Source organism: Heloderma suspectum, chromosome 1, assembly GCF_057233095.1.
Source record: "Heloderma suspectum isolate Gila_16-S chromosome 1, 16-S_ref, whole genome shotgun sequence".
NCBI lineage: Eukaryota > Metazoa > Chordata > Lepidosauria > Squamata > Helodermatidae > Heloderma > Heloderma suspectum.
This window is the reverse complement of record NC_139458.1, coordinates 141134542-141148758: the sequence shown is the minus strand read 5'-3', so window position 1 is coordinate 141148758 and position 14217 is coordinate 141134542. Positions and strand designations below refer to the sequence as shown.

General features: G+C 47.6%; 2 protein-coding genes across 2 annotated transcripts in view; one reads left to right on the top strand and one right to left on the bottom strand.

The window, feature by feature from the left end:
- LOC146358171 (unconventional myosin-X-like) overlaps positions 1 to 3515 on the top strand; it is a 71988-nt gene extending 68473 nt beyond the window's left edge. The window contains exon 34 of the mRNA XM_084804542.1: positions 961 to 3515. Within this exon, the coding sequence (XP_084660668.1) occupies positions 961 to 1074 (114 nt within the window). The 3' untranslated portion in view covers positions 1075 to 3515. The remainder of the gene's footprint in view (positions 1 to 960) is intronic.
- Positions 2993 to 13863, bottom strand: AIP (AHR interacting HSP90 co-chaperone). The gene is made up of 6 exons (XM_084804504.1): positions 13665 to 13863; positions 10628 to 10807; positions 9663 to 9851; positions 8996 to 9172; positions 7708 to 7849; positions 2993 to 7286 (listed from the first exon to the last, which is right to left on the bottom strand). The coding sequence occupies exons 1-6, from the start codon at positions 13761 to 13763 to the stop codon at positions 7081 to 7083; spliced, it is 993 nt and encodes a 330-aa protein (XP_084660630.1). The 5' UTR covers positions 13764 to 13863; the 3' UTR covers positions 2993 to 7080.
- Positions 13864 to 14217: the final 354 nt, after the last annotated feature.

Here is a 14217-nt window from a genome sequence, read left to right as displayed (position 1 = left end):
TCTGTCAATTTTCTGGTAAAATGTTGTAGCTTTTCATAAAGCACTGTTTGTCTGCAAAAGAGCTACCTACTGTCTTTATCTGTATGCCGCCCTGAGATCCTAGTGATATAAGGTGGGATGCAAATGTTTTAAATCATGAAATAAAATAAATATCCTCATTCATACTCCCCAGTTTACAGAAGGAAAATGGAGGCTGAGAGAGCATGAGATATGATGAAGCTATGGCTAAGATGGAATTTGAATACAGCTGTCATTTGATTAAAAAAATCTTAGTCATCATAGGTTAATCAATTAAATCCACTTCATATACATATTTGCATTTAAGTAATACATTACTGCTACAGAAATGAAAGCATGCTTTGCTTGCTTTGTGAGGATGTGTGCTTGCGTTGCACTAGGCACCTTCGACAAGGAATCCCCTCCTTTGTGTAAGTTAAGGGGGGGGGGGGAATTCCTCTTTTAAAATATTGACTGTGGCCCAGTATTTATTTACTTACTTATTTAGTTACAAAAGTATTTATACCCTGCATCTTCAACCCTAAAAGGGCCCCCTCAGTGGCTAACAGAACACGTAGAAACATAAAATCATAATAAAACGATCAGACCATTAAAGGATAATTTGGCAACAACGGTACCAGTACAAAAACCTTAAAAGCAAAAGAGATTATCAAAAGTTTGGAAGTTCTTGTATTAAAATGTATATTCTTAAATATCTGCTGCTTGATTAACTGGGAGACCTTTTTAATGGATCAAAAAGCTTTTAATCAATTTATCTAACCGATTAATTAACTAAGCATTCCAGGCCTGGCTAGATTCGAATGCAGGCTTCTCACTCCAGTGATCTAGTCATTATGTCTTGCCAGAAGATATATTCCATTTGACCCCAGCAGAAATTGCTGCCACATGTGGCTGCCTTAACCCACCAAGGGATTCTGACTGTCCTGTTTTCTTATTTACAAGGTGGGGGAGATCATTAAAATCATGAAGGCCTACATCAACATGATTGTGAAGAAATGCTGCAGTGTCAAATCAGCCACCAGCCTGGACAGCCGCGCGAGTATCTGGACAAGATGATGATGCCCGTGAAGACAAACTGAGCCTTTGAGAAAGATACCTGCTGTGTCCCAGCCACATTTGTAGCAAAGATCCTTTTTGTAAGAATAGAAAAAAAAATCCTCTTCCCAACATATTGCCTCAGAGAAGGAAAACCAGGCTGGTGCTCTGTGCCCACAGCTGCAGGGTTTGCTCCATAACCAAAACCACAAACAAGACCACCCACGATGAGCGATCCAGTGCAGCTCGGGTCTGGGCTTCTTCTGTCCTCGCTCTTGCGGTAAGGACCTCCACGTGAGGGCAAAGTGGGACCCACCTTTCTCTGAGATAGCAAAACACAAAGGACTTTTGTGCAATAAAAGCACCAGAAAAGAAAGAGATGGAGAGAGAAAGAATCGAAGGTGGTGCTGTAATGAGCCAGGCAAGATTTCTGCATTGGTCCATACATGAAAGGGACGCTCCGGTTAATTTTGCAGCCAAGCTCTCCACTGGCAAAGACTGAATTGTCGTGTCCCCCCCCCCCCCCCCCCGGTAATGTTCCCTCAGGGATGAGCTGCTACTACTGAATAGACTTCTATTGGGAACCTCTCTGCAGAGCTGTTGCTTTGTCAGTATTACCATCCCCAGGGGTGCTTAAAGCTAATGACTAAAACTGCCAAATTACACAAGGCTTTCAAAGCTACTACTGCTAAGAGGCCACTTCTTGTTTGCTGTTAGTAGAGCTTCTCTCTGAGGCTTGTGACTCCTGCAGCTGGAGCTTTAAGGAAAACCCCAGCTGTTACAAGGCTGTGTGTGAAATGTCATGGGCCTCCTTGATGCTGTTCTTCCAAGTGCTTTGCAGAGGAGTGATTTCTCATGGTGCATGTTTGAGGAAGGTGCCACTCAACAGTATAAAAAAAATCCATTTATCTGATCAGTTCAGGGGATGATGAAATTTGTGGTTAGATTTATGTGTATCCAGTTGCAATGGTAGCCCCTTTTCTCCAGTGACTTGTATGCTGCTGTCCCCTTTCTTCCTTGGCTCCTTGCAGGAGTTTGGACTGTTTTATTGTTTTTATTTCTTTGTCCTTTTCTATAGACTGTTCTCCTGCATTCCTGCTGTCACACCTGTGAGACATGAAGCATCCTGAGGCAATTGGTAGGGGGCTGGATGAATGGATTTTTACTGTAATCCTAGGCAGAAGCCTTAGGGTGTTTTGTGCAGGTCAAAGTTCACTAGGGAAAATTTCACATTGATCCATTTTGATTGGCTTTAGGACCCAAGCCCCTGAGGAACTGATTGTTTATACTCTGCACTAAAAATAACATCCACATTCTGCAGTAAAAGAATCCAAATCCTCTCCCATGAAAACAGAAATTCTGAAACCTGTATACAGTTTATGCAAAATAAGCAGATGTCTTTCTTTGGCCTAATTAATCATGTGTCTGTTAGCCATACCAATGGGTGAAGAGCTAGCTAGGTGAAGTGTTAAGCTTCCATTCCTGAAGTGTGAAATCTTGCTCAGCCCACCCCCTGCCTTCTAAGATTTCTCTAGGCCATTACCCATGTGTTTTCAAGCATCCCTAACCTTAAAGGCTAGGAACTTGTTTTTTTTAAGTACAGCTGAGTTTCTCAGGATCCTGAATTCTGTGTCCACTGCCCAATTCTGCATTTGTGTAATTAGACAGTGGAATATATACAGCCATGCCTTTCTGTCATAAAGCATCACCTTTTCCCCATTCCTTCTACCCCTGGGGATATCAATCTGCCATGCTCTCCAAACTTGTATTAGGAAAACTTGGATTTCAAATGTCCCTTCTCTGGTGGAACCCAAAGAACTGTTAAAATTGCTGGAAATCGTCTTCTACAGAGGATTTTTCAATCAGGGGTTTTTCCTCCCCCCCTCTCCTCCCTTTGTCCCTTGGAATGCAAACAGAAGCTCACACCTGTCTGTAGAAGTTGTCTGGTGACATGATCACACACAATCACATTCTTTTTATTGAAGCTGAAACACAAACTTAGTGCCACAGTCAAAGGATTAGCAGGTGCAGATCCATACCCAAATATCCTGTGCGTGTTGTATAGTTATATCAGCACGGCTGGCCAGAAATATCAAATTACACCTTTCTGTAGTTTTGACAGGGAAACATTGCCTTAAGATGCCAGATTGGGTCACATTAAGAGCCCCCTTTTTTGGCCCCCTCCAGGTTATGGAAGTGGAACCAAGAAGACTGGTGCAACAGAGACTTGACCTTGCCAGTTTGGTCTGATACACTGACTAGAACCTTCTTTAGTACACCCCCCGCCCCCCAATCCTTGGTCCTGCACTACTGCTGTGTCCTGGCTCATGGGTTGCTGCAGGCAGCTAAACCCAATCGGAAATGTAACTTCCATTAATTCTATTGCAGATTTCCTTCTGCTCTTCTTTGTTTAATTTGTAACTGGCTTTACAAGATGGAGGTTTAATAAATTATTGGATTGCATAATGGTTTTCCCTCTGTTCCTCACTCATGGGATTGGTTTGCATTACAGCAAGGGTTTCATGTGAAATTATTTCTACTGTATACCTTTAAAAAGAAATTCCTTCTCAGTAATACTGACCCCCCCCAACCCATTTTCACACTTTGACTAAAATTTGAAGAGAAAATTGCTTTGTGAGATCTGGCCCACAAGTTAGCAAGGAGGCTTCCTCTACGTTAATGTGCCATGTCCTTTCATAATTCAAAAGAGCGGTCTTCCTTCCCGGACTGCTTTGTAACATTTTTATCCCATCACTTGGAGAAGGGATTAGCCCATAGAAAAAACCAATTGAACAGGGTACAGTAATTTTACTTAAAAGGTTAGGTCCATGATGATTTAAGACCCAATTACTATGCCCCTGTTCAGGCCTTCCAATGGGTAGTTATGAAGGGGATACAAACTCAACGGTAATACAGAGCCCAGGATAAGCGATAAGTTGCCTGTTGTCAATTCTCTGGCTTCTTTCCTACAATTCCCAGCAGGGCATAAAGAGTATCATCATTTCAAAATTCTCCACAAATTGCTTTTGAATCTGTTTAATTCTTATATTAACAACAACAAAAATACCATACACTTGAATCTCCAATATAGAAACTTAAACAAGAAATGTTTTTTGTCTCCCAAAATTCTGTGTTGGTCAGCCAAGCTTATGTTCTGCCACTGATTTTGTATGAGCAGTTTGGAGAATTGGAAGCTGCTGGCACGACTCCAAAATTGACCTACAAAGCCCACCCACTCCAAAAATATATATGGTTCAGATCCAGGAAAAAGCAGGCCCACGTTTGTAGCTCTATGGCAGTCAACATACAGTAATCTTACCCATGACAAGCAAGCAAAAACATTTTCTTGCAGTACTTTGTGCTGTAATCAGTTAAGTGTAGCTGTGATGTTAGCCCCTGTCATTCTTCCTTGAGAGGAAACTTTCTTTGAACTCTGTACATGGTTATTTAGACTGGGCACAATCACTGGTAAGTTCTCCTGCACAAGAACCATTGAAATGAATGGGAGATGTGCAAAAACAATGGATTGTGGCCACTGTGGTGTTCTATGCCATGTTCCCACCTTCTCTGTTCATCCCAGTTCTCTCCTCAGAAGCATATGCCAGGCTAAATACATTGCGTAGCAAGTTCAAAAGCCATACAAGATGCAACCAAGTGCCTGCTCTGTTTACATTTGGCTCATCACATTTCAACATTGATTTGATACGTAATTTGGATTATATCCCAGGTTCTCTGCAAGGGCATGTATTACCAAGAAGGCCATGTCTAGACAGCAATGGTCCAATTACATTGTGCTGGCGTAAGCAACCTCTAGCGCAGTGCCAATAGTGTTTGCTGGTGTGATGGGGGTTCCATGGAAACCCATCGTACCAGCGAATGCAACTAGCGCTGAGCCAGAAGTTGCTTACACCAGCGCAGTGTACTTTGTTAGCGGTAGTGTCGCATTGGATACTTCCCATACTTCCTTGGCTCTGCAGAGGTATCTGGGAGAAAAAGGTGGTTTATCCAGTTTGAACTGGGAAGGAAAAAGAAACCTTCTACATGTTTGACAGGCACTCAGGTTGAGTTTTTTGGGCCAGGGAAAAACACTTCCGCATTGGGATCTCACTTCCATTAATTGTGATTCCTACATTCAAGAACCTACATGCCCTCTTATGCCGTCATAGCCAGGACACCCTGATCTAACAGCTAGGAAAGCTTATTCTACAAAAAAGCGCACAAGGAAGGCACATCAAATAGTTGAGTGAAAATGTGCTGAACTGCTCCAGCTACACAGTCACATCATTTTACCATTAACACACAAGGGGAAAATTGGGTGCTAAGCCTTCTAGGCATGGGGCTGGATCCAGACTAGGATAGCTGCATTTCAGCCCCATTAAAATAAAATGTTATTCATGACTATATTCCATTGATTTCAATGGGAATTAAATGTAATTCACTATCCATCCATGGAGTTTAAAATAGTTAATAAATATACTGTACAATTTCTGTGCTAAAGCTGGTGAGATGACAGCCTGCAGGTCCACAGCTGTGTTGATCTGAGGGGCACATGACACATGATCAAGCTTGATACTAGAAAGCTGGAGCATGAACCTGTCACACCTGTGCACATTAAAGTCTCACGGATTTTAATAACAGTGTTAAGCACGTGCTTAACTCCTTGAAATGTGACTTAAGAGGTGGTGCACCAGAAGCTATCAAGAGATGCACCTAACCAAAGTCAACCTCAGACAGAGATTCAGAATATGCTGTGGAGTAAGTTGCTCTAATACACTCGCTTTAGGAGCTGGCTGGCATCACCACTTGCCATTTGCCCCTAAGTCCCACATGCAGAGCAGTGGGGAAGAATTCGAGCTTGTTGCTGACTAGCCAGGCATGGTGGCTGCTGCAACGATCAAGGAATGACAGGCCCCCGACTGCCCTCTCCCACATTTCCAAAGGCCAACCCTTTGAAGAGACTTCTCTTTGGTGTATGCGTGGTGGAGGAAGCTGAACTACTGCAGCTCCTTCCACCCTTGCAGGAAGAGGGACCGCTGACAACAGTTGTCTCATCAAGTGACAGGGAAGCTGCGCTTAGGGAGAGACTCCAGGCCTGCCCAGCGCATCCAACCACATGTCGTCATCACATTGCCTGCACAGCGTGCTTTCACCAAGCAAGCTAAGGGTTGCCAATGCAATCTACTCTTTCCCCCCCTGAAATAAGAAGTGCTGGATTCTGCTGGACAGAGCACCCTTGTTTTCCATACAGGCACTCTCTAAGCTTCCTTAATGGAGGAGGACTTCTTTGGATTCCAGGGCGTGATATCCCACACAACCAGGCAACAGCAAGGAGTTAGGAAAGGACAGCAGAAGCTGGTGACTAGAGTCCCAACTGTGTGTGTGTGGTTTGGGGGGGGGGGGCGCTACTTCACACACAAGGAGCAGGAAGGGGGAAAGATACCAAACTGAGCACATGCATGCAACTCCCATCAAAACAGTCACCCCTACTTCTCCTCCTGGCATCTCAGTTCTGAGACAGAAAATATTGCTGTGGAGATCAGGAGCTGCTATGCCTGTCCTGTTCCCAAACAGTTGAAGGGGACTGCAGGACAGAACGGAAGCCTGGGCCTGCCCCACAAATCGGCTCCCACAGCCAGGATCTCCTGGCAGCACTTACACGTGACACCAGCTCAGGAAGCCAAGCCTCCCTCTCCATGAGCAACAAAGGCACTGTGGGCAGCGGAACACGACAAAGAATCAATTATGGGGCAACAGAGAGGCTCACACCAAATTTGGCAGACACACACTGGGCACGTTTTGCATACTGTCTTTGGCCTGGAGGGGGAAAAACCCTTCCTGCCATATCCCACTTACTTCGGCAGTAGGAAACAGCGCTACTTGCACAGAGATGACAACGAAGGAGGCCGACGCCCCCAAGATCGGCATGGAGGGAAGGGACGTGCTGGCCCACTCAAGGAGCCGTGCAGTCCGCTCACGCTGCCTTGCCTTAGAGCGCTGGGGGCAACGCTGAAGCAGCTTACACAGGAGCTACTGGGAGAAGATGCCTTTGAAGCGGATCTTGTCCTCGTCGTCCTTCTCCCGTAGGCGAGTCTCCAGGCTGCGCAGCTCCCGGGCAACCACAGGGCCCAATGACGGGTCCAGCTGCAACACCTTGGCGAAGTCAGCCTGAGCTTCAGCTGCGTTCCACACTGCGGCATGCGCCTTGGCTCTCTTGAAGTAGGCCTTGACGTTATCTGCGGGGACATCCAGCGTCTGGGTGAGGCGTGCAGGCGCCCACAGCCCATCTGCTCATCAATGCCATTTCTAAGCTGAGCGTACTGGAGTGCTCCCCCACTATGTGCTGGGACTTCACATGCTTTCTCTGCCCCTACATGCAGTCCCTTCAAACACAATGCTGGATTCTTTGGCCTTCTAGATCAGCCTTCCCCCACCGGGTACCCTCCAGATATTTTGGACTTCAATTGCTACCAGTCCCAGCCAGCAAGGCCAATGATCAGGAATGCTAGGAGTTGTAGTCCAAAACATCTGGAGGGCACCTGGCTGGGGAAAGTTGCTCCAAGTATAGTACTCAAATTCCACAAGTCCCTGTCATTTTTTTTTAGAGCTGTTTCCATGTCCCAACTAGGGCATCCTACGACGAGCGCAATCCCTTACCTTCGTACTTGTTGAGAATGGAGGAGCAGTGATCCAGCACCTCGTAGTACTCTGCAGTCAGCAGCTTACACTGGCAGTAATTAAGCAACAAGGGGGTGATCTGTTGGTCCAGCTGGATCCAGTCTGGGGAACCTGGTTGTTCCTGGGGCACAAGACAGGAAACGCCTGAGCATTAGGCACAGCCAGATGACCACAAGATGTTTCCCATGTATGAGAACACACATAACAGGACTCAGGGCTAAACGTGATGTGTCCTGCCAATTGTTGATCCGGTGAGGGTGGGGTGGGTGGGAGTAAATGGCTATGAGACCTCCGCACACTGAGAGCCCTCCCCACACCCATCCCTTTCCACCCAAAACTGTTTTTGTTGAACACTTTTCTCTGGCAAAGGTTATATTCCATCTTGGAAATCCAAGCTAAAACAGCTAAAAAACCCTGGTTTCTGGAGAGCAAGCGCAGGCAGGCTGGCGGGATGGAGTTGCAGCATGATCCACAGCAACCTGTTGTCCTCATCTTTAATTTGGCCCTGAGAGCGCTTTCCATCACTGTGGCTGGAAGACACCAGGCCTGACAGGACCTTGCGTGACTCAATGCAGAGGGGGAGTGGGCTACTCTAACTTGAAGGGTTGGTGGGCAACTTGTGGCCCTCGAGATGTTTTGGCTTACAAGTCCCATCAGCCCAGCATACCCAAGGGTGAGGGATGATGGGAGTTGTAGGCCAAAACACCTATAAGGCCACAAGTTCCCCACCCCCTATGTAGAAGAGGGAATGTCGGCTTCTCCTCATGTCACATCCTAGTGCTGCAGGAGCAAAGAAAGGAGTGATAGCTTCAACACAACCATCCAGGTCTCCGAAAGGAAGCAAGTCAAGAGCGCTAGAGATGGATGTTGAGCCACAATGGCTCACCTGGCTTGGCAGGTGCCTTTCTTGCCGGCGCGGGTATTGCGGTGAGGGGGAGCGTTTAGGCACAGTGATGCACAACCTGGGGCCCTGCTAATTGAAAAGGAGGAGCTCTGTGGTCAAAGCAGCGCTCCTTGAAGAAAAGGCAGGTGAGGGGGCTCTAAGCACACTTGTTCTGGTGACAACCTGGCCTATCAGCACGAATTAGCAACCCACAACTGTATTTGCAGCTCCTTCAAGGAAGCACAGTGAGCGCAAGCGGCAGGAGCCTGGCTTGATCCAGAGTCGACAAGCCTCACTGTAACTATGCACTTGTTCCCATGAACTCGCAGGCAAAAGCAAAGTTACAGGAGATGAAATGGGAATTGCCCTGAGACAGGCAGCTACCTTCATCTGCAGATTCTTGAGGCAAGCAATGGCATCGTAGTACTTGGCGGCTGCCTCCTGCACTTTGCCTTCTTTGTAGAGCTCGTTGCCCTCCTGGTGGATCAGCGGCACGGCCTTCATCTTCTCCTCGTCTGACATGGCCCACGGGTCCTGCCGGTATGAGCCAGGACCCTCCACCTAGTAAGGCACAAAGGCAACATCCGGGTGAGATTGTGAGGACGACGAAGCTGTTTCCTGAAGGACACAGCAAGAACCAGCCTGACCGCCCACCCAAATGCAGAGTCAAGGTAAGAAGAGCAGTCCCAGAGAAAGCTGAAGACGTTGGGATGGGAGGAGGGGGAGCACGAGGGCTCTTGTTAGCCCAGGCAGCTTCTCCATCCCTGTGCAATCCCAGAAAACACATGCCCCTTCCCCCTGCAACTTATGCCCTTTCCCCTGCAACACAGTCCCCCTTGAAAAAGTGAACACTATCCTCTCATGTCCATGGGCTAATAAAAAGACGCAGAGACCAAAAAGAGAGCACAGCTCTCCCAGGTGCCCTTAGATGGGCACCCAATTTCCCCTCCCAGACGCTCTAGTCCTAAAGAGACTTCCACACACATGAAGATCCACTGCCACCTTCGGATTCTGTCTCTCCCAGAGGACCTCACCTTTCCTTCCCCCTCACCTTGAGCATCTCAATGGCAAAGATGAGGGGCTGGGGATTCTGCTGGAGCTCGTCGAGGTCCGGGTAACCCAGCGAATGATGCTCATGCATTTGGGCAATGCCACAGCAGTGTCTTTGGCCCTCCAGAGGGTCTTTCCCAGCTGCAATGTTCCTCAAGCTCTTTGACACCATGGGGTACAGGACCACGTGCTGTGGGGAGTAAGAAAAATGTCACAGGCAAGAGTCCTTCTTGCTGGGGGAGAAAAGCCCCTCTGAGGGATAAAGTTGTGGACATGACTCTTGTATCTTTAAGAACTGTGGCAGCAGGAGTGGGGAAAGGGTGACTTTCCCTACCACTGCAGCACCAATTCTGCACCAAGACAAGCTGAATTTGGTGTACACTGTGCAAGTTAAAGAACTCCGCACTTAGTTGCTGCTTTTGCATAGTTTTGTTCTGTGGCTGCAAGGACAAAGATATATATACAGAGCAAAGAAAGCTTTGGAAGTTCTGAGTGAGCCCGCTCCCTCCTTGGTATTCTGAAATTTCGCCAGCATTGCCCCACACTCTTCCACACTTATTAAGAAATTTGGTGTATTTTTTAGATATTTGCTTATTAAAAAAGAAAAAAAAAGAAAAGGAAGTTCAGGGCTGTTGAAATCTGGGTCTAATGCCAAATTCTGTGATTCTACACCATCACAGGATACATGAAGACTTAACTACCTATCACGAGGGAGGCAGTAAATACATGCTAAACATTACAGATGTTCTTACAATTCGTTTATACCATACTTTTAATGTGCACAGCGCTTTCACAGAAGTGATGAGCAATACGTCACCACCCCATCTCTTTTACAGATGGGGAACTGGGGCTTACAGACAACCAGGGAGCCTACTACATGGCAGAATCAAGGATCTGGACAAAGACCTCCAAGCCGCTTCCCACAACGGACAGCCCACGCTTGTTCCTGAAAGCAGCGGGGATTACCTTCGTGTCACACAAGAACTCGGCCACCTCTCCCTCACGCATGGTGTGCAGGATGGTCTCCCAGACAGGCAGCTTGAATTTCTTCCCAATAATGAGCTCCATGGGCTTGCCCCGCATACGACTGTCATCGAGCATTCGCTGGTCTGGACTGCAGAGTAGTGTGCGGTAGTGGAAGGTAGCCTGAAGAGAATGGGAAGCAGAGCAGCTGGAGACAGTCACCCCCACAGACCCATGAGAACAGCAGGGTCAGGTAATCCACCAGACCAGGGACAGATGACCTAGAGCCCTCAAGGTGTTTTGGACTACAGGCCCTATCCTCCTTGATCATGCTGCCTGGGCCTTATGGGAGTTGTAGTCCAAAACGTCTGTGGGCACCGTGTCACCTATTCCTGAGCTAGACAATGACTTGGTTCACATGTAACACCAATTCATGGGCTAAACAACCCAGAGTTTGAACCCACGGCTTGTTGTTGCAGTTAAAACTCTGTTTGTTTAATCCTAAAGAACCCAGAGCGCCAGGTTCAGATGTCACAAAACAGGAACAAGGGCACTCCTGGGTTGTTCTGGGAATGGAAGCAGCGAGCAGGCAGGAGGCAGTGCACTCGCTTGCTCACGCTCAGCCTCAATAACCCGTGGGTTGTCATTACATGCAAACCAGGCCTATGTAAACAGCGTGGTGAGTGCTTGTTCCACTGGCGGGGATATTAACCCATCTTTTGATATGGTGGTCAATGATGCCAACATGCCAGAATATGCAGCTTGAACATGTCCCTCACCATATCTGCCAGACAGAGATGGTTCCCAGTATCCATCTAAAGAATTGGTTAAATCAACATTGCTAATAGTATAAAAATACTAGTCCACTTGCCTACTCATACCAGTGGGCCAGCGGCTTAAGCAACAGGTTTCATAAGGTAGCAGACCAGGTATTCTGGTGACTGGTATTCACGGAGCAAGTAAACAATATGCAGCAAATCAGCCTAAGTTTTCAGGAAGCCTCTGTCTCCAGGCTTGCCTGAGTTTCTCAGAATTGTTGCACAGCAGAGAATAAAGGGAGAAAATGGTCATTGTGTTAGGGAAGTTGGAAAGCAGATGTTGTAACTGGGATGACTGGAAGCAGAGGAGGGACAGGGCTCCAATATCTTTAGTAGTAATGCAGAAACCAAAAGCTGTCAACAGCTGGTCTCAAAAGAAGCTCAGGTGACTTTAACATTTATACCAGGTCGCATTACTTGTCCATTTAGTCCAGTGTTGTTTACTCCAACGGGCAGCCCTCTCCAGGGTGTCAGGAAGAAAACATCTTTCCCCTCACCTGCTATCGGAGACTTTTAAGTGGAGATGCCAGGGGTTGGGCCAGCATGCAAACCATGTGCTCTACCACTGAGCTATGGCCTCACTTAAAGGAACCAGGGCTTCTCCCGCTACTGTTGCACTTTTAAACGTTTTATTGATTTATTAGTAATATCTGCTAATGGCTTCCACTGCCTGATTGCCAATTAATCTGTATAGTGTTAACAGGTACCAAGGGTATGGTTTAATCTTCCTAATGTCCTATTTTTTCTCTTGATGCTTTTGGGAAAGATACTGTGCTTGGTTGGTGGTGTAATACCGCTTGAGGTAGGATCCTGAGTGCAAAAAAAGATGTTCTAGGGATGGCTGGAAGAAAATATGGGTCTTCTGTGATTGCCCTGCTACCTAAAGTGCTATTCCAGTTATACACTATATACAAAATCATTCCCACTTGTGCATTCTGTAAATAGGAGTCATTTAAATACCATCAAGCTGCAGAACAGGGAGAGACAGGAAGTGGGGCCTCTCCTTCAGCTCAGCTGAGAGACCAGAGAGGCCCCTCCTCTCTTTGTACTGTTTCCATTCCAAGTGGCTGTGATAATACGAGCAGCAGCATCTGGCTGCATAACAGCAGTGTTACAGCTGGACATTATAAGAACTGTATAACATTAAGAATGGGTGCCTGAATTTTCTTGTTTCTTTCTAGGTTTCCCCTTCCCCATCCCTTTTTCCTCTTCTGTCTTTTTAGATAATAAGCCTAAGACTGTCAGGGTCTGTCTTGTTTTCATTGATCTGTGAGTTGCTCTGGGAGCCTTTCCAGCTGGAGAGCGGGTCAAAAATACTTTAAACGAAGAAATACCATGGCGGTTCCATGCTCACAATCACCAACGGAGATTCTAATCTCTAACTCACACTTCACCCATCAGTGGAGAAAAAGAGTGCAGAGGGAGCTTTCTATTCAACACACTTTTAACTACCCAGCGTGTGAACGTAAAAAGGGAACTAAAGGGAAGCTAATGTGCATGAAGTGATCTTGAAGATGCAGCCCCTAAAACATTATCCAGTACCCACAGCAGGCACATCACCCTTGTACAGCCATGAGACCCTCACGCTCTACCCCAGCCTTGCCCAACCTGGTGCCCTCCAGACATGCTGGACTCCAACTCCTATCATTCCCAGCCAGCATGATGGGAGTTATAATCCAACACGTCTGGAGAGCATCAGGTTGGGGAAGGCCATGCTAGCACTGCCAAGAGGCTTAGACCCCCAGCTGGGAACTAATTTTCAGCAGGGGCTAAAGGAGCAGCAATATTGTCTACTGAGTTGCCATCCACCATGCTAGGCGGGAATGATGGGAGTGGTGGTCCCACCCAGCTGGAGGGTGCCAGGCTGCGGGAGGCTGCGTTGCCCCCTCCCTCCGCATCACATATGCGTGGTGGGCAGGAAGCTAAGACAGCAGCCCGCGTTTGTAGGCGCGACGTAAGAGGAAACAAGAATCCCACCACCTCGAGGGGCGGGGCCAAATCAGCATCGAGTTAGCAGAATTCTAAGCGAATAAAACATGGGCAATAGACACAATTTGAATACTTATTCCGCCGCCGCCCCCCCCCCCCCGCTTTCCACAACCCTCCCCGCGCACGCGCATTTTAATCTAGCCAGAGCCTCATCACTTCCCTTCGCGCATGCGCGTTCCCCCAGCCCTGTTCCGTTATCTCAGCCTCGAGAAAAGCGCGCGCGGTCTTTTCACCTTGGTCCCATCTTGGTAATCAGGCAGCGGCCCCCGGCCTTCCTGCACCACTCGCTTTTGGATCCCATCCGCCCGGAGCTGCGCGATCTGGTCCGCCATGATGGCTCCTCACCCGAATTCTGCCTCAGTGCAGCTTCGGTAGTCCAGTGATGAATCGCCGAAGCTTCGATCAGTTCCGGATGTACTCGGTCATTTCCGTATCCGGCCTCGGACACGTCCGTTAGCAGTCGGAGTCTTTCGGAAAGACTCGGGCGCTGCGTGTGGTCTATTGCAGAGAGGCAGCGTTTGCGCTAGAGGCGCTCCTTACCGTGAGGGCGCCTGCTCCAAAGTTCCAAACCCGGGTGGGGCGGGGGTACTGAATGGGACGGCGCTCCTGCAGAAGCAGCGTTCTGGCCCCCGTCCTTTCCTGAAAAGGACCATGTTCTGCGTCTCCATGGCATCCATGCTTCTCTTTCCCTTTCCCATGGGCGGGAGTTACGAAGTTTGCAAACGTTCAGACTTCACAAATCTCTTCAGCAAGGCATAAAGGGCCAGAAGTTAGTTATTCACCTGT